The sequence below is a fragment of the Festucalex cinctus genome, chromosome 4, assembly GCF_051991245.1.
Source record: "Festucalex cinctus isolate MCC-2025b chromosome 4, RoL_Fcin_1.0, whole genome shotgun sequence".
NCBI classification, from domain to species: Eukaryota; Metazoa; Chordata; class Actinopteri; order Syngnathiformes; family Syngnathidae; genus Festucalex; species Festucalex cinctus.
In genome coordinates, this window is record NC_135414.1 from 23,449,047 (window position 1) to 23,469,645 (window position 20,599).

Below are 20,599 nucleotides of genomic sequence, written 5' to 3' on the forward strand. Positions count from 1 at the left end.
CATTTTCACTCCATTTGGTCATTTGGGTTGATTCTAATCAGAATATGCTTTTTGTAAATATGGCTGTTTTTTGTATTTAAAAAAAAAATATATATATATTTTTTATTTTATTTTTTACGCAGAGAAATACATAGTGGTGAGGTCATGTGTGTTTGACCACTGGAGCTAAACCGAAACTTAAGAAACACACACATACAAAGTTTTGCTGTCTGAGGTCACACAGAAGTTGGGGGTCCTGAAATGTTCTCTGAGCCAATAAATGATACATGAGAGAGATGAAGACTGTGCGTGACTCCAGCACTTGTTTGTTTTCAGAGGTTTGGGCACTTCCGACTCTCTGCCAGCCCGTTTCCAGGGGGCCAACCTCTACGGTGAATCGCCCGCTTTTGCATTGAAAGCTTCATAACGTGAAGCGTTGAAAAACCATACATGGACTGATCACCGACTGAAACCGCTTTTCTTCCAAGAGACAGAACAGACAGCCTACCTGTTTGTTTTGTTGCCAACTAGCACCTTTTTCGATGCATACTTCACCAATTGGAGCATTTTTTTTATTTTTTATTTTTTTTTAGCTATAAACGGTAAAGGTAAAGGCTTAAATGCACTTGGATGACTTAACAGAAGGTTGTACAAGATGCCCTCAGATGTTGAGAACCTCTGACACTGGCCTAGTAAAAAAGCAACCCTTAAAATGGAAGACAAGACAAAAAAAGTGTTTAAAATAATATGATCTATGCATCCACACTAACATAAACACTGCATTCCAATTACTATTGTGTTTGTGGAATATGAATTAAGAAGTTTGGTTAAAAAGTTATAATTAAGCTGTATGGTTAGATTAGAAAATAAAACAAAGAACATAACTCTTTTGAAGTCTTACTTGTTAACATAATGAATAATCCAAGCACAAACTTTCTTCCTCCCGCAAATGTCCCTTTTTTTTTTTTTTTTTTTTTTTTTTTAAATGGGGAGGGCGGGATCATACCCACCACCCACCGGTTTATGAGTGCAGAGCGTTATGAGTGAGCTAAACTGCTGGGCCTCCAACACATCTCAGGACATTATTTGCATGCTCAGGAAGTGAGGTATGTGAAATGACCTACTTTTTTCCCCCTTTTTGACACAATACTTTTTCAAAAATATATAACAATAATAACACGCACAAACAATACCCTTCTTTTTTCCCCCTACACCCCTTGCGATCAACTGGGGAGCAGTCTGCGGTCTACCAATCACGGTAACAACATGGTGCACTCTGCCTACCATGTCTCTTAATGAAAACCAGACATTTTCATGAAATGATCCATCCATCCATTATCTATCATGCTTTGAAAATTCAAGCATTAATTAACTGGTCTTTAACCCTCAGTTCATAAAAAGATATGTATACATACAACACATCCATGCATTGCTTAAATACAGGAAACATTTGCAACACTTTTATATGCTGGGATTAATGCCATGCAGAAATGTGACAACACTATTACGGAGCTCTTAAAAATCACATGGCATATAATGCAAACGGAGCAGCCATGAATATAGAAGTGTCACCAGGAGTGAGGCATTTTGTGAGGCCTTACCGCAAAAGACTTTTTAAGAAACTAAGCTGAAAATAAATAAATGTGTTGAAGCATGAAATAAACAGTATATTAATCATGCGGGATAAAAACATTTGGGGTCTAGCTTCTTATGTACAAACAGAGCATCATTAGAATGTTGTAAAATGGCTCCCAGCCAACCAGAGTAAAGAGTGACAAAATGTGGCAACAGAAGATTAATTCCATGCTTGTTCTTCAAGCTCCCCAGAAACCTCCCAATCATCATGAAGTCACGTTTTAGGATTAATCTACGAACAATTTAGGCCTCACATGAACCACACCTACAGAATCTTAATGCATTATGTGATTTACACTAGTTGTTGTGCGTGTGTGTGTGTGTGTGTCCGTGCATGTGCACAGCTGACACTTTTGTAGAGATTGTGTAAAACTCATGAATATCCACCTTTGCATCCTGAAAACTAAAACTAGAAACTGACTAATAAACTGGTTTCTGTGCTTTTCAGCAAGCTAGGACATGGGGGAAAAATGTTGCCGCCCTTGCATTAACATAAACAGGGTGTTTTTCAGGAACTGAAATAACTGCAAACTCTTGCAGAGACTTCCTCCATAATTGCAGGTTTAAGCTCCTTCCATGATGTTCAATATGATTTAGATAACTGATCTGTATATATATATTACTGGATAGCCGATAGCCCATACACGCCAGTGCAAGCCGTTGAAGCTACAGGGCGGCCATCTAGCCCCTTTCATCTCGTGAGTAGACTACTGTACAATGTATGAACTACATGGATAGGTACAGATTACACATATACAGTATATAGCTCGCAGACTTTTAGTATAGGACTGGGGGCGGGGGTGTGGTTGTGGGGTGGTCACTATTTTTTAACAAGTGGAGGGTATGTGCTGCTTTGAAGGCCCCCTTTTTCTTTTATCGCTCAGTTCCTTCGACCCTAATATTACATTTGGCAGAGGCATCTTTTGTTGAATTACAGTTATAATTCTTTAATATAAAAATATCCAAGTTTCCGCCGGTAAATATCATTAAGCATATAATTTATACATGTATTAAAGGCATTAAAAAAACAAAAACAAAAAAAACAAAAAAAACAAAAAAACTATTGCATTTTTAAAAATGCCAGTTTTCATCTTCAACCACAATGTTGGCATCAGACGTCTTGCTATCACAGAAGAACAGACATCTTTTCAGAAGTTTCTAAGCGCCACACGAAAGAAACAGGCGAGCAAGCCAGAACTGCCAGATGTCATTACACTGTCATGCGATGCACCACTATAAAATATTTATGAGCTATTAAGAGTGCCTTAACAGAGGATGCTGCTGATTCTTACGAGTTGTGAGAGAAACCAGACGTGGTGGTTGGGAGGGGTGAACGTTTACACTGCTCTATTCAACTTTTCCAATATTTTATATATCAAATGCATATAGTAGTGCACATGTCTAAGAGTAGACCTAGCTTTGTCATCTAAATAACCTAATGACAGTCAAAGTAAAACAGCCTGGCATTCACAATGGTTGTCAAATCAATTATACGTTGATTTGCACTTGACTATATTTTTGTCCCAGTCCAGAACCCTCTGTATCAAAGTAATTATAGTATCAGTAACAACTAATCCAATGACAGCTTTAGATTTTTACACAATACCACATACTTGGAGTTATTATCTTTTTATCCAGTTAAAAGAAAATCACATGGAAGCAATCATGGCTGTCAAATGAACACTTTTCAACGTCCTCTTGAGTGCAGAAGGCAACCATGAGTAAACATCACACAGAACTCTTCACTTTATCCTGTCAGCTCAGAGGCCAGCAGTGATATGGGAATGCAAGCATCTTTTTCGGAGGGATTTCTCTGTAAGAAGGTGATTTTGTTCTCTCGGTGTCCATTGCAATACTTTCAGCAATTCCGCCGCTAAGACGAGATCTCATTTCAGCGTTGTGCCTGAGAGAGAGGAGGCTTAGGGGAGATGAGAGGCCTCTGTCGGAGCCCCCATGCCAGGAAAATGAGGGTTACACAATTACACACAGTTCCGAAAAAAAGCCCTCTTCGTAATTGGATCCATTTTAGGGCCTTTAAAGCCCACCTCTTGGAGATAAAGCAGCCCTAGGTGCAGATTTCATTCTCCTCTCTCTGTCTGCAGTGCTTTTTCATTTAGGCTGGCATGGGGGGGAAAAAATGACTGCAGTATCACATCCAAAAGAATATCATTCCAACTCAGGATAATTCCGGTAATTTCTACAAGGATGGCTGATCACCTGTGTCAAAACCTGACATACAAACACTGAACTATATAACACGCAATCAAGAGGAAGAAAAATATATAAACAGCTGCTTACTTTAACGAATACGAGGATTAAAAAAAAAACAAAAAAAACTCTCTCCATCACAGGGGTTTCGGTTATCGAGTAAGCTCACCCAGCATCTTTTTCCCCCAGCAACACCCTCATCCCAGCGACTCACAAGAGCCCAGGGCATTGAAAAACTAGCCAGAAGAAATAGACAATGTATCGAGCATGTTCTTGCTTTGCCTTAGGGCAGACTTGGGCAATGTACGGCCCGCGGGCCTCATCCAGCGTGTTCAGTCTCTATCTAGCCCTGGCAGTGTTAATGAAATTCAAAATAAGATTTACACTACTTGGTGCTTTTATTTTAAAAGTGATGTTCTTATTTTATGTGTGGACAGTACAAGCAAGTAAGAGATCTGACTTGTGTCTCCAATTTTGCCTACTTTGCAACATTTTTACTATGTCCATAACCTTTCCAACGCCTCTATAATAACAGTACTATAGCAACTCTACTCAACTCTATAGCAACTAGCAAATATGCCAGCAGTGGTCTAAATTAGTGGTGCTCCCGCCAACTAGCCTGATAGCGATCGGCCGATTTCCTTGGAAAAGTACATGATCTGCATGTTGAACGACTCCCTCATTCCTTAAAACATCCAGTGATTGCTATTCGTTATTCATTGATGGGGGAAGTCAGTGCACAAAAGTTAAAATTATTTTTATTTTTTTGTCTTTTCTTGGTTGGGGGGGGGGGCAAGGAAAGCCTGGTGGGCCTCCGGGCTAATAAAACGGTGGGAGAAAGCCTGAGATAAAATAAATATGATAAAAAGATAAGGGAAATGCTTATTCATACTATTACAATTACTCACAGGCATGTTTTCTATGCAAGCTACCATTCTCAGAAACAAGCAAAAGCTGATACAATTTACATTTAAGTGCAGGATGCTAACTATCACTCCATATTAACCACTTGATCGGCGTATATCTCGACTAGGGGTGTGAATTGCCTAGTACCTGACGATTCGATTCGTATCACGATTCACAGGTCACGATTCGATTCGATACCGATTAATCCCGATACGAATGGTCACGATTCGATACCGATTAATCCCGATACGAATTTATAAGTCGATTGTTGCGATTTTTTTCCATTCAAATTTAGAAAATACTATCAGTAAATTTGTACATGTACACTGTAAGATTTGTATGAATATATTTATCTAAAACTTGAGGCTTATAACCGTGAGCCACTGTACACAAACAGTTTGCAATCTGTTTCACATTTGAACAGCATTAAAATAAAAATATTAAGGCTTAATGTGCCGTTCATATAACATTCTTCCATGCTCAAGGTGTGAATCCTAAAAAAATAAATAAATAAATAAATAAAAAAAATAAAAAAATAATCGATTCTGCCGATTATTGAATCGATTCGAGAATCGCGCGATGTAGTATCGCGATATATCGCCGAATCGATTTTTTTTAACACCCCTAATCTCGACTAATGATTTGGCACATTGACTTGTTTTTATCATAATACTTCAGCTGTCAAACGATTACATTTTTTAATCAAATTAATCACATCTTGGAATTTTGATTAATCACGATTAATCATTTCTTATAAAGGCCTTATTTTTTTAGCTTTTTTTTTTTTTTTTTTTCCCACCAAATTTAAATAAATTTTTTGGATATGTAATGTTATGATGAAGTCTTCAGATTGTTTTTTTATCCACTGCACATGCTCATACTCCTCTATTTCTAATCAGTTTATTACAGTACTTGCATAATTTAAAATTAAAAAAAAAATTAACCCAGTACTTTGACATGAACAGATATTCTGAATGTTGAATGCCAACATTTATTAAATGCTTTACCTTATATGTATGTAGTTATGTTTATTGCTCAAACACAACCTGTGCTACTTTTAATGTAACCATCCGCTGTCAACTAAAGGATCATCTGTGGTCAAAATTAAGTGTTATTAATATGCGTTAATACATGATTAATGCGATATATATATTTTTTTGATTAATTAATTAGTTAATGCTTTAACTCTGACAGCACTACATAATACCCAACTGTTATACATGGAACTGCCAAGTCATAATGGCAAAACTTCTCATTAAACCTTTAAAAAAAAATAATAATAATAATAATAATAAAAAAAAAAACTCCAAGAGTACAGTACTGGCCTGGCTGCCAGTGAAATGTGCTCTTCTCTTCATCACCGTATTCACAATCGCAATCATGCAATATTCATTCAGTCAACTTACATATTCTCTGAGATGCGCATCTCTTAACCATCAGCCACAGCCAGAATTCATCTCAACTTCTCTTCCCCATGGTAACAAAGCCCTGAAAGAATATGAAATTATGGTCCAACAAAAATAACCAGAATCCAAATTAGATTAGCCCAGGGATTAAAAGCACACGAGTGACCGTGGCAGTAGCTGTTCTAACTTGATTAGATTTTTTTAAATGTAGTTAAAAAAAAATGCCAATGGTAGGCAACCCTAGTCCTTGAGGGCCGCAGTCCTGCGTGTTTTAGATGTCTCCCTCCAACACCGGTGAGGATTGTTATCAGGTTTCTCCAGAATTTGGTAATGATCTGATCAATTGAATCACCTCTGTTAGAGGAGGGGGGCATCTAAAACACGCAGGACTGATGTTCTTAAGGACTAGTATGTATTTGAAACAAACACATGACAATTTTTTGTATTGCATTTTTTTGTATTGCCTATAAAAATAAAAACATCAAAACATCTTCTATATACTATATATACTACTATATATTTCAACATATAGTAGGAGTCCCGAAATTGTATCTTTCTTGAGTTGAAATTGCATAAAAATCTACACCATACACCAGTGGCTAGCTGTTTCGGTTAGTGGAGGTGATTATTTGAAAGAGTAACGCGTGCAGTAGCCACAAATGTTATTTCTCCTTCAAGTTGATCGTGAAATAGCAATCTCTGATTAATGACACAACCCCAACCATTATAGTGTTAAAACTTAATAGTAGGGCAAATGGCCTTGAACCAAGTGCACACTTCATTACATAGAGCCATACCCAAATGGGATATCTTAAGAGAAGATAATGATGACTCACAAATTACAGGGATTTACTACGCACTGTAAAGCCTGCTTGTTTGCCAAATGAACTTGCGATTGTGTTCTGACAATGCTGACATAAAGGGAGGTCTCATTTGTCTCATTTAATGTAGGGCCTACAGTACGCCCAAAATCTGCACTCAACAAGTGAAAAACTGCTTTAAAGGGATATGATATAAATATGAATGTCCACATTCCACTGTATGGCTTTAAAAAATATCTAAATTCTAAATGTTGGAATTTAATTTGGAAAATACAACAGTGGCCTAATTAACAATAATAATAACTGAAAATAAAAATATTTAGACATAAAAAATTTTTAAGTACCTGTTAGCAGCATGCTAAGCGCTGAAGTGACAAAAGGAAAACCCTACGTGTTTTTTTTTTTTTTTTTTTTTTTTTTTACAACACGCTGCTCGCTCGTCACAAACAACAAGAGCCGGCTCAGGTCGACTGAAGGCGGAGAGCAAACACGGCCTCCGTGGTTTGAGGCCCTTCCCGACACATAATATAACCTCGTTCCCATACCGTGACGATGATGTTACGTTACAACATTAACGATGACGGCAAAAGCACTTGAAAGTCAAAGATACGTCTCCAAAACTACACCCGCGGCCAAGGTGTTCCTCAGCTCTTTCACCTCCGGGCGAGCTGACTGGGGCGCCCCATGTCCTCGACAGAAGAGTTGTGTGTACTCTCGGACGACAACTCGGTCCTCCCCACAATGTACTCTTCCGGCTCCGAGGACAACCAGTTTTCGCCCGGAGCCCGAATTCATTCCAAGTCCTCTGGCTATGACGTGCTGTCGGTCCTGGGTCGCGGTGCCTACGGGAACGTGGTTAAATGTCGGAAGACCTCCGATAATAAGACCGTGGCGGTTAAGACCATCAAGAACCACGGAGCATCAGCCAAACGGGCCATATATGAAGTGGGTGACGTCCATTAATTAACCACCTGTGTACTAACGACTTGCCCACCGTATCAAGTCATGTATACATTGTGTCGGTGCTTTTTTTTTTTTTTTTTTTTTGTCATGCATGCTTGAAAAAAAAAAAATCAATTTCATATAATTTTAATTGACTATTTTTCTTACAAATATTTATTGTAGTTATAACGTGTGTACATGAAGACTTTGGCTCTCAAAGGAGCACCGTTTGCTATTGTTGAGTATGATACGTTGGTTTACAGTAAAATTGGATGAGCAACAAATCTAGTGACTATTTTTTGGGCCCGAGCAGCTAAACCTGCTGTTTTATTTTTTTTGTTTTTTTTTTTTTGTTTTTTTTTTTTGTTATTGGACATTGGCCCGTGATGGCTTCACGCAGGCATCATTCATTTGCCATCCAGAGTTGGACATAGAAGGTAAAGCGTCCTTCTCTGAGGGATTGAGTCCTTATCAGTCTTCATTAACACTGCTGATCCTAGCGTTTATACCAAATGAATATTGATTATCTCATAGAAAATCCATCCAATATCTGAACCACTGTCATTGTGTTCATAGATTCTTGCCCTGTTAAAAATCAAAAAGATGGATGCTGACAAATGCCACCTGGTGCAATGGAACAGCATCTTCAGCATCACCGGACATGTTTGCATTGAGTTTGAGCTGTTGGACAAAAGTCTGTATGACTTTGTAAAAGAGCGAAATTTCCGGCCTCTTCAGCTGAAAGAGATCAGGCCAGTTGTCCATCAGGTATGTTACCCTCGGGGGGGAAAAAAAAATAGCTTTTGTAATGTTAATCTTGTGATGTTGGACTTGTTGGAATGACCTTTTAGCTGGCAGACATGCTGGACCACTTGAAGGTCTCACAGATCATACACGCGGACCTCAACATGGAGAACGTGATGCTGGTCAACCAGATGCAGCAACCGTACAAGATAAAGGTGATCGACTTTGGCCTGGCCGCTCAGGTGTCCAACGTCAAACAGGGCTCCCTCATTCAGACACTCCCCTATCGGTGAGTCAGATTAAATCAGTATACGCTGACTCTCATATGTAGTTATGAGGTCACCAAATTATTAGAAACATGTAGAATATATTAACACTGCTGCCTTAAATTAAATTATTGATGAATTGTTCTGTGGGTTTACATACTGTATTTAAATAGTAATTTAAATGAATTTTTTTGGCTAAAGAACACCTAAATGTGTCATCACCAAAATGTTGAAAAATTCGGATTCAATCTCTTTATTTCAATGTATATTTTAACACATCTGATATGGTTGCGTTTCCACTAACGGAATACAGTGACAGACAGCGCGGAAGTAAACGGAAATACATAAGTAATACAATTTGGAAGTGTGCGACTTGGGCAAAGTAGTGTAGTGTTTTTGGGTAATTTTTCTTAATTACCCCCTAAGGTAAAAAAAAAAAAGAAGAAAAAAAAAGAAAAGCAAAAACAAAGAAACCTCTTCACACAAAAGATTGTTAATCATTTCGCTCTCCAGGTCTCCGGAAGTTCTGTTGGGTGCACCATTCACGGAAGCCATAGACATCTGGTCAGTAGGCTGCATCGCTGCATTTTTGTACACGGGCACCCTACTCTATCCTGGAAAAACTGAATACGACATGGTAAGTATAAGTAAGTATACATTTACCCTCATTTAAAATGTGCATAACGACAATAAAGTGAAAGATCAGTTTAGCCATTATTTATGTGTAGGAAAGAAAATGTTCCCTACAAATGTACTTCACCCGTCTCATTAGTTGTCACACCGATGTGAAAAGTTGACCCCTCCAAAGTCAGAATGCTTTGAACATGAATCCACTTATGTCACAATTTCTGGTATACAGCATGTTCTTTTTCTTTTTTTAAACACATTGTGTTGTAGATGCCTCTTACACAAAGTCAACTAGGATAAATATTAAAAACATAGATGGATGGATGCAAATTCCGAATGATCCTGAGTCTGGTGTTGTATTTTCAGGTCAGGTACATTGTGGAGACTCAAGGCCAGCCTCCGGATCAAGTTCTTGAAGCTGGACTCCAGACCAGCTGCTACTTCCAGAGGGAGCGCAATTTCAGCTGGAAGCTCAAGGTGTGTGCCGCTGATTACCTTTCCTTAAAGAATACAGAAACCAGGTTTGCCTTGAGCCTTGTCTCTTCAGACACCAGAACAGTACCAGAAAGAGACCACCTCAGTACCCAAAGACACCAGACGCTTTAAATTCCGCTCTCTTGATCGCCTTCTTCATGTAAGCAGTCTATCATCTTGACTTGAAAAGAATGTCAACGTATGACATGGGCAAATTTATTTAGTTCCAGCCGGGAATTTTGAACACCAGGCATATTGCCAACAAAGCGGCCAAGACAGTCGACGTGCAGAAGTTTGTGGAGCTGCTGAAGGGAATGTTGCAGCTTGACGCCGCCCAGCGGTTGACGCCTCGCCAGGTGCTGGAGCACGAATTCAGCACCATGAGTCACCTTGAGCCACTTCATGACACCAGCTCTCAGTAAGTCAATACTGTGGAGCCTCTAAAGTCCATGTTTCCAGGGGAAATCATTTCCAGGCTCAGCTTCTCAGTCATAAAACTCAAATTATATTTGTTTACACTTAAAAGAAGTGAATTGTCCAAGTTTACAATGTAGTCTTTTTTTTTTCTTTTTTTCTTGGAAGCCTGTACTGGGAAGTTTAGTAATTGTTAAGATCCTTGAATTATAATGTATATGTTATTTGAACTAATAGACATCTGAAGTACTCATTTTTAAACTGTGTGCATATCAAATAATCATAATTAGACTGAAATTATATAATAACGCAGCATGTGGGCTTCTATAAGACAAATGGTTTCTGGTTGGACATGAGAGACAAGCGCATATCCACCTACATGTGTATTTTACACCCTACAACATTAATTTCTGTTGTGAGGCACTCCTGCAGATAACATGAAAAGGCGTGAAATGTTGCTGTATGCTTTGAAGAGGGGGATAAAAAGTCTTGCCATATGTTGGCCACACACACAAAAACGAAGCCACTGACTGTAGTCCAAATAATGAAAACAAAAATTGTGTTTAATATGGAAAGATAATGTGAGCTATTTGTTGCTTTTAAGTGCTGCAGTCACTCATTTAAGTCATTTTTTTTAACTCACTGTCCAAAGACATGCATGGCAGGTTAATTGGACGCTCCGAATTGTCCCTAGGTGTGGTTGTGAGTGTGGATGGTTGTTCGTCTCTGTGTGCCCCATGATTGGCTGGCAACCAGTTCAGGGTGTACCCCGCCTACTGCCCAAAGCCAGCTGAGATAGGCTCCAGCACCCCCTCAACCATTTTGAGGAATAAGCGGTCAAGAAAATGGATGGATGGATGGATGGATGGATGGATGGATGGATCTTTGCCACATTCAATACAGCTGTAACATTTATGTATTGTAAATGTTGTCTTTTTCCAAAGGCGCCATTCAAGACTTTTGCTGTGCAAATAGATTACAGTATATGATCATAAAAAATAGGTAGCAGATTAAAGTAGTTTGAGTGCTTCTCAATCATATTTCTTTTCCAATTATTTGTTAGGCCAAGGAAGAAAAAAATATTCTGCGTAGTTTCTGACAATGAGAGTACCACTGCCACCTACTGTAGTGGATGTGCAATTACACTTAATTCTAATATGGCAAAAAAAAAAAAAATCCCTAGAGTAACACGCAGTTTAGATTTTGTCTCACAGCCGGTACAAATAAATGTTGGCTTGTCTTGCAGCGTGCAGTCATGCTATCACATGATGTCCGTGTGCTCCAACAAGACCACGCTACAGTCTCTTGACGGGACGGGGTTCGACCCATCGGCACTGAATGAGCCGCATGATGACGAGCCGTGTTGCTGCAGCCCCACGTCACCGGAAGTGTACGAAATCATGGCCCAAGGTCAGCGATCAGACCCAAGTTGACGTAAGGGCCGGTGATAAGCAGGAGAAGTCCACTTGATGAGAAGGAGGGACGTCGTGCTTTCTCCTCATCTCTGTACATTACAATTACAAACCAAATGAACAGTGTTGGAGCTTTACGAACCTGTATAATGTTTACACTCAACAGTCATGTAAGGAAGTAACACCCAACAAATCTTAAGTCTCATGCTCTACCGACTGAGCTAGTAAGGCGTCATTGCTTGAAATTGAAAAAAATGCTGTCATTTTGATAACGTGCTTACTTACATTACTAACTTGCATTCCTTACATACATACCAAACAACTTTGTGTCTGAGCAGTGTGTCTCTTAGATCAAATGTACTGTACATAAAACAATCAGAAGTGGAGTGTTTGTCCATCTTTTTGTTCATAAACCGTCTACTTCCTGGTTTGTGAGGGATGAAGGAACAAGACTGCCATTGCCATTATAATTCTTGGTGGGTGGACGGTTATATTGACGCAATGGTAATTGGTGAAAATAACTATCTGTCCTATTGTTTACTGTTATACTATGTCAAACAAAATGAGTGCTGTGGAAGTGTGCGGCCTAACACCACAGAGCACGTCAGCCGAGCGGTGGTTTATCACCACTAATACAAAGTAAACGTTACGCGCCCTCCAGCCCATTGGTAAGTGCACTCTTGCCCATCTGATAGCTAATAACGGAGCCATTAAATGGACCGATAACGTTCGCAGCTGTGTCCTCGTCTTCATTCCGCCGCGCCCCTCCATCTTTTCCCGCCTCACCTCGCCCTCCCATACCCGCCGCCTAGCCCTTTAATCCGCCAATAAAACCTTATTTGGCGTCTGCCGTTGGCTCCAGGAAATGAACAATCCCCCAAACACATTTCTTGATGAATGTAGTGTTTCATCACGTTGGTGCCCATGCGTCTGATTTGTGTGCAAGGAGACTTGGTGGTGCTGGTGCACTGGAGGCTTAGCAGATGAATAGTCCATGCCTGGGAGCTGCTTAGTGCACGGCACACATGGGACTAGCTGGCTGCGATGCAATGCGACAGCTGGTTTGACTACAACTGGTGATACATTATGCAAATGAGAGAAAATCTTCATTTTTGGATTGTTGTTGATCACATCCAGAACTCGTGGCAAATAGATGGAAGTAGATAGAGGCAGCGACTTTGTACAGAAACTCTGCAAAGTGATTAGAAAGTTGCAAATGAGTTCACGTTGTCCTTTGGTCCGTCATCAATCTGTCGCTCAGTCCGACCACCCATTTGTTTGCTCCGCCCTCTTTGTCCATCTGTCGGTTATACTGTCCTCCTACTACACCATCCTTCCATATATCTTGTCGGTCGGGTCATCCATGCTTTAGATGTGCATCCATATCTCAGATGTCTGTTAGTCCGCCTGGCCATTATTATCAGTTTGTCTTTGTGTCCATCCATTTATCAGCTAGTCCATATAACCATCCACCCCTGTCTTGTAAGTGCATTGTCTTGTCTGTTGGTCGAGCCGTCGGTCTTATGGTTGGGCCATACAGTAGTCTCTTCTTGTACAACCAGCAGGCAGTTCTTCCAGCCACTGGAAGATGTAACTGGCAAGTCTGTTCAGCCAACAGTCTATTAAGGAGTTGGTCCAACCATTCGTTAATCTGTCCAACGTTCTGTCCGTCCATCAGTTAGCGCGTCTCAGTGTATGTTCAGTGTCCACCTTGTCTAGCCATTGATCACTTGTACAACCTATTGGTCCATTCAGCCATTTGTCAATCTGTCCATGTGTCCGTTTGTCTGAGTCGGTCCATTCGCCTTTCTTATCAGTTGGTCATTTGTCTGTTACTCAATCCATTTCTCTTTTCAGTGCTGCATGGGGGCTTGTGAGGGAACAAACCCCAGCGTTTTGGGATATTCTAAAATATGTTTCGATAAGCCCCCCCCCCACCCCCCCCCCCCCTATAGCCCTGGGAGAGAGAAAAAAAAATTGTAACCATCTCTGTGTTTTGTTGGTTGGTTGTTGCTTGAAATGTACAATGGTCAGTCTGTTGGTCCATCCATATTTGTTTGTGTATGTTTTACTGTTCTAGATTAGATTCCCGACTGTATCCATTTTCTTATTTTAACAGCATTCATATCAAACTCATCGTCTATACATTTTGAATTGCAGTTCTCACTATCTATTAGTGTACATGACAATGTCTACTAACAAAAAAAAAAAAAAATCAAAGCAAAAACAACACCTGTACTTAACAAAACTGAATTGAACACTCATGTCACTATCAATACCAGTATGTGATAAATGCTGAGTACGCTTTATTGTTTTGTTGTTGAAACGCTCTATTTATGCAAACACGGTCTGTTTTTTTTTCCCCATCCAATCCATGGGGAAGGTAATTAATTTTAAAGACAGTGATGTTGCCCCCAAATCACAATTTACACTTCAAACCACCTTGATCCCATGCAATTTGCATACAATAGCAAAGAAGAAAAAAGGGTGCATCAATGTCAAGTAGAAGCCTTCCATCCGTGTTCTCCTCTGCAGGGATGCTGAGGTCGGCGCACCTGAGATGCTCAAAGCAAAGCAGTGAGTGTGGATGAGGGCGGTTAGGTGTAAACAATTGGTGGCTGCCTCAGAGGGATGCTTTTATGTTAAAAGTTATCAAAGGAAAGGGCCTCAAACAGTCCAAATATTTTTTAGGGTTATCTTTTACACGCAAGTTTGACTAAAAAACAGTTTGAATAAACAGGACGTCTCTCAAAAAAAAAGAAGCTTATCCTTTTTACGTAGAGGGAATTTAAAAGTTTGGTTAGAAGAGGCTGTCTCATGCTGAGTATGACTTGTTACCATGGCGACCAGGGGCAGAGCTAGGGCATGTGATGCCTCTAGTGACTTATTGGCAACAAATCCAACCACTTTTTGGGGTGTGTGTGTGTTTTTTAACGGTATTAGACTGCTGGAGACTCAAAGGGATGATGTCCTCTCCCACCACTAACATCCAAACTGCGAATGAATACTGCTTGTGCATTTTCCCAACTTTGACGTAACCATAGGGCAGAATGACTCCCTCACACATATTTTCAGAACGGCAGAAGAGCAAAAGACTTGGTTGTTTAATTTCACACTTGATGGGCCGCACTGGGCAGACACTTCACAGAGACGTAACTATGTGTGTACAAGCAATTAGAAAGGTGATTTTCCATATGTCCTCATTAAGCACTCCTGTCAAGTTTGGGATGTCACATAAAAAGGTGATTGTTTGACTTGGAGATTATATAACTTGTGAATGTCCCACAAAATCAGTGTTGTTTTTCACAAAGGTGTGGAAAACCATTTGAAATTCGGTTTACCGTTAATATAAAAGTGATACAGAAGACTTCACAGCACTTCAGTTAACTTCTGTGGGATCCCACTCAAAATCAATTGGGTTATTTTTACTATCAACCTTGTCCGAACACATTAGCTGAGTATAATGCACCTGTCTTCTGTAAGACACATTAAACATTTGTTGATCTATAAACGCATCCTGTAAGATACCAGGCAGCACCCAGGTTATTGATTTTTCTCATACTCGTCATCGTAATACTGCACCTTCGCCGCCGCCAATCCTGTTAGGATGGGAAGGAGGGATGGTTGAATACTGGGGAGGAGACATCAAATCTAAAAAGCATGAGGTGACTAATAATGGCAACAGTGTACACACTGTCTCATGTCATGTAACATATGCTACAAAAGTAGTACTTTTAAAGTGATACAAGACATAACTCATTTTTCAGTATTGGATTATTCATTGTTTAGGGTTAGGGTTAAATCTGCAAATATCTCTGGCATTTTCTTCCCTGAATTTTCTTTTAAATCGATTAAGTATCAAAATAAGAACAAAGCGTGGTGAACGCCACCACGGTGGGGGGTTGCCTCACCTAATGTGGGTAAAGTGTGCTTAGCACACTACATGTAGCTTGGCCGAACGGATGTCACCCGGATGTTTATCGTCCAAGGTTAGGGACCGTCCACAACTTACATTTCCTGAGTGAACAATGTCATTGGTGACTTGAGTGGTAGCTGGACACAAATGTTTGTCGAGTCCTCCGTGGCTGTACTGAGTTTGAAGAAGTGCTTCTTTGCTGTAAGGCGTAATTCCAGCTTTGATGTCCGCCGTGGGATGCAATAATTCCTCGTGAGTCTCTTTGGTGTCACTGGCAGCGTCATTCAATGTGTATTTTAATAAGTCACGATGATCACGGCTGTCCAAAATGGCCGATACTGTACTTAATGCAATAATATAAAAAAAAAAAAGAAAAAAAAAAAAGTACGTACTATGAAATCATAATCATTCAACATCAATTGACAGTTTTTTCAGGGAATAGTTGAAATTAACTATTTCACATAATAGCTGGTTAGTATTTCATAAGTCTTGTATCCCTTTAAGATGAATTGCCTGGCACGGTAACCTTGATACTTATTGTTATACGTTAATGAGTAATTTCTGAGGGCAAAAATGTCCTCCACACTTTTATTCCCAATTATTGTTAGAACCTTGACGTTCTTTTATTAGATGGCACGAATGTTCCTCGAATGAAAATCCAGCATCATTCCAACCCATTGTTGTGTATTAACTTGAAATTCTCCCAATAAATCATCTTTGATCACTAAACAACCAACTCATTTGGTTCTCAGCATGCTATACTAATTACCGCACATTATAAATAGAATGTCTTTCTTCGAGTGATTAATTGGCTTCCATGTTGCTACTTAGAAACAGTATGCTGCTGCAGCCACAAACACAGGGAACATTCCAAACCAAATCAAACATGAGAAAGATTATTTTGTGTTAATATGTAGGCTTTTGCAAGCTCGCTGGAAATTGGGTCAGTTATAAAGGGTGGTGATGAATGAAAACAACGTGTTTACAAATTGTATATTCTACTGCATATACAATTTAGGGCCGACATACATTGCTACAGTTAGTCTGAGCCTACTTCATCCTCCTCGCAGTCCTATGAATGTTGAATTTATATGCCTTTATTGTTTAAACATACCATCATTGTCTAATCTGCTAGAAATGTTAGTCTACTTGTATATATTGTATTGTTTTCATTATCCATTAGCCTTTCGATACTAAGTTACTATTTAGGAAAAGCTGGATTAAAAATGGATGACTGGATGATCTATTTGTCGTTTGTGTTGTACTGTCCTGCACTCTTTTATACAAATGCTCAAAACTAGCATGCACACTAAGAATGGCTATGATTTGTCCATGTTGGTATACAAAAAAATAAAATAAAAAGAAAGTAAGTCTATGAATGATCTCACATTTATAGTGTTTTGATTTTGGCCCTTTTTTAATAGCTTGAAGAAACATCAATGCCAAGTGACATAGGGACTGTTTAGAATTGCCAGACATTTATTTCCCTCCGGAGCTGATAAACTGCAAAAAACTGAGCAAAAGCAGCATAATTGGATTAACATTGACCCGTTGGACAAAATCGCCGCTCCAAATGAATGATAATGTCCATTTTTGGTCGCACAGTGTGCCTGCGATGATGGGAGGGGAAGATACAGTTCCAGATAGAATGGATTCTCCAATTTCTTTAAAGCACTTTAAAGAAGTTACTGTCAGAAACAGTCTTGCGGAAATACCTCGTAGAACATAAGGAACTCAAGCGGTTGGAAAGCAAATATTTTCATTGTGCGCAGTCGCTAGCCCAGAAAGAAAGAAGCACATCACCTGTACTTTGTATTTCCCACAACCAGTTCATGTCTATAATGAGACAGTATTAAAAAGTTTTTCCCACCATTTAAAACCCTTCCCAGGTGTTTTAATAAAATCTTCAACATTTCTTTAGGCAACAGGAATCAAGAATTACAGCTCATTTTTTTTATCTTAACCCCCTCTGGAAACAGTCGAGCAATTGAGCCATTGCTCACAGCGCAAATCTGGTTTTGGAAATGCCATGACTTTGTCCGTTCATGTTAATTGAAAGGCAACAATGCAGCAACGATGTCATGACATCGACGAAAATGTTTCCAATCTGTTCGGCTGTCATCCACTAGGGTCCATCACAATAATAAGAAATTTAAGAGTGATCACGTCCTGCACAGATTGTGTTTTATTGCTGCCAAACTTTTCACTACACCGCAGAGGTGGGATGCGTGTGGCACACCATTAATTTCACAAAAAAAAAGGAAAAAGTACTAATTAAAGTGCTTATTTTTCTCATTTTCATATCCAAATGAGTTGAATCGCAACTCACAGGACATTTTAATTAATGGCAAGCAGAGAGTAGCTGGAGTGTTAAATTACTTCATAATGCTGCGGTTCATCCAGTAGGCTTTTTAAAAGGTTTGAAATGTAATCACGAGGGTACAAAGAGAGCGAGAAAAACAGCGGCCTTGATTGTATCCTGAGGTAAAACAGCGCAGTGTGGGAGAAGCATGCCGACTCCGGGGAGGCTCTTATCAATGCTGCCTACCAAACACTTCCTGTTGAGCTTTAATAATCATTCTTGGTGGGTATGTAGCAAAGCAACTTCTGATTACCCGATTGAAACTCTTTTTAATAGCATCCCCTATGAACCGTTTCGTTCACTAAATCCTAATCACCAATTTATGTTTGTTTCGAGGGACAACGAACAATTACACAAACCTTGTTTTTGGGGTAATGTTTGATATTTGTGAACCGTGGCCCAAAAAGGAATACAGTATATTAATTTACAATAAGTACTTTTCTTAAATTTGTGTCTTTTGTGCTTACTTGTGCAATAATTGAGTCCAGTCTCGCATTACTCTAAATGGGTGGAAGGACAGATGAAGTACATGTGGAACACACAGTTGGATGGAGAGACAGATGAGTGGAGAAGACCGATCAGGTGTGTGACAAAATTTGTGATTTTAAAATCTGTGATTGCAGCCTGCGGCTTGACCGACCCGATTTTGACCAGGCATTCAAAGTAAGGATTTATGATCGTAAATAATTAACACGTTTGTCATTTGCGAATGTCAGCCCCAACTGTTTCTGAACAAATTGGGGATGAAAAAATGATAATCTTTTATCATCTTACAATCAGGCCGCTGTTAACTTTTCCTGCAACATAAGGAAGGGAAATTGTTCAAATTTAGCCAGTTAGTATGAGCATAACCCGCTTGACCAGACATGCTAACATTAGCTTAACTTACTCTATTTAGTCTTGAAAACTTGCTACAAGGAAGTGAAATTTAGCCAGTATGTGTGTAGCCCGCTTCCACACAGGCTAACATTGAGCGTAGCTTCTTCTATTTCTTAGTCTACTACTAAACGTCTCTGTATTTTGCGGCTCCGGATCCTTTGTAGCACCATCCTGCACACGGTAAAAGCAGTAAACAACACATATCATATCCCCACTTTTTCCTCATCAAGTAGGGGTTGTTTGGCTAATAAATACATAAATAAGGATGTTATGTGTACCCCATTTTCATAGACTTAATACATGTTTGATGATGACCATACTTCATAATGTTAATGCAGAAAAGTGGACTGGTCCATTATCCTACTATGAATAAAAACTCTTAAGAAAAAGGCTACAAAACACTTTGGTAGGCTGACTGATGCAACTCATTAAAGCTCTCTCTCTCTCTCTCTCTCTCTCTCTCTCTCTCTCTCTCTCTCTCTCTCTCTCTCTCTCTCTCTCTCTCTCTCTCTCTCTCTCTCTCTCTCTCTCTCTCTCTCTCTCTCTCTTTTAAAGCATTGCTTGTAGTGTTGCCCATAGAAACTGACAGAATATTTCATTAGAGGCCTTGAATATTTCATTTGAATGCACATTCTGGATGTGTTTCCTCCTGCCTTTCATACGCAAGGAATCAGGCAATGCAACGATTAAATGCAGCTCATCAGCATATGAAGAGAAGCTCCCTGAATATGATCTCAGTCCCATATTTATTATCATTATATGTATTAGTTTTTTCAAATAAGGTTTTTGCAGTTGAGATTGCATAAGTGACGTAAGCGTCAATGAGCGCAAGCCTCGCCTGCCTGGCTTTCTTTCTGAGGGCCTGTGGCCTGCAGACTTTCCGCTCGATTCTCCTCAACCTCTCCGCCACTGCGTCACCATGGCAACCGCTGCCTGTACTCACAAAACTTATCTAAGACATTTTCTCTACTTTCTTCCACAAGAGGTGTGAAAGTCACTGTACACACAACACAAATTTATACATTTGGACAAAATCCAAAAGAAAGAAAAATCCAAAATGGTTAAAATAATAACCTGAATCTGATAAAATGTTAATAATGAATAGGAGACCGGGGCTAGTTGTATCATGGGTAAGTCACATTGCAATTTTCTTCTCCATCACAGGGTACAACTAAAATGTATTATAGTAGTTTTCTTCGCATAAATGGTCTGGGGTTGTGTGCTGTTTGAGAAAAAAATAGCACATTTCGGCTGACGTGAGTGCCAGTTATCTGTTTCGCACAACCGAAAGTAAAAATATTCAACTTCATATACCGGTAGTTTGAAACAGGTGTCGTACATACACAAATTCTAGCAGCAAATCATGTCGACTCATTAGAGGAGCGATTTAGGCATCTTGTCATGCCTCAATCACTGTTCTATTTTAAGCTAACTTTAAACTACAGCATGTATTAGCCGACATGGTAGTTTGGGGCAACTTGTCTCAGTCATTTTGGAGTTTGTTGTCACATATGCAAAGGATGGGCCAATAAAAAAATGCACTCTGCTTTCCTATACCAGAATTGTTATTCAGGTGATGAGTCTGAAGAGTGAGAAAATTAGTTTGTC

General features: G+C 39.4%; 1 protein-coding gene and 1 long non-coding RNA gene across 3 annotated transcripts in view; one reads left to right on the forward strand and one right to left on the reverse strand.

Annotated features, from left to right (window-relative positions):
* Positions 1 to 7,918, reverse strand: part of LOC144017836 (uncharacterized) — a 54,524-nt gene extending 46,606 nt beyond the window's left edge. The window contains exons 1-2 of one of the 2 annotated variants that reach the window (XR_013283265.1): positions 7,613 to 7,918; positions 6,135 to 6,216 (exon numbers count right to left, since the gene is read on the reverse strand). This is a non-coding gene — a long non-coding RNA (uncharacterized LOC144017836). Of the gene's footprint in view, positions 1 to 6,134; positions 6,217 to 7,299 lie in introns of both variants that reach the window. The other variant, XR_013283264.1, reaches the window with a different exon arrangement.
* LOC144017833 (homeodomain-interacting protein kinase 1-like) lies at positions 7,417 to 12,220 on the forward strand. Its single transcript, XM_077519776.1, has 8 exons — positions 7,417 to 7,900; positions 8,474 to 8,665; positions 8,749 to 8,930; positions 9,421 to 9,544; positions 9,901 to 10,011; positions 10,082 to 10,168; positions 10,233 to 10,426; positions 11,669 to 12,220. Exons 1-8 carry the CDS (start codon positions 7,640 to 7,642, stop codon positions 11,853 to 11,855), a joined length of 1,338 nt encoding a protein of 445 aa, XP_077375902.1. The 5' UTR covers positions 7,417 to 7,639; the 3' UTR covers positions 11,856 to 12,220.
* The last annotated feature ends 8,379 nt before the right edge of the window (positions 12,221 to 20,599 follow it).

What these genes read in the sequence shown, in the direction of transcription:
- LOC144017833 (XM_077519776.1), top strand. Translation starts at nt 7,640, where the DNA reads ATGTCCTCGACAGAAGAGTTGTGTGTACTCTCGGACGACAACTCGGTC. An exon ending in TCAGGCCAGTTGTCCATCAG is followed by an intron (nt 8,666 to 8,748) that starts GTATGTTACCCT and finishes ATGACCTTTTAG; the next exon opens with CTGGCAGACATGCTGGACCA. An exon ending in CTTCATGACACCAGCTCTCA is followed by an intron (nt 10,427 to 11,668) that starts GTAAGTCAATAC and finishes CTTGTCTTGCAG; the next exon opens with CGTGCAGTCATGCTATCACA.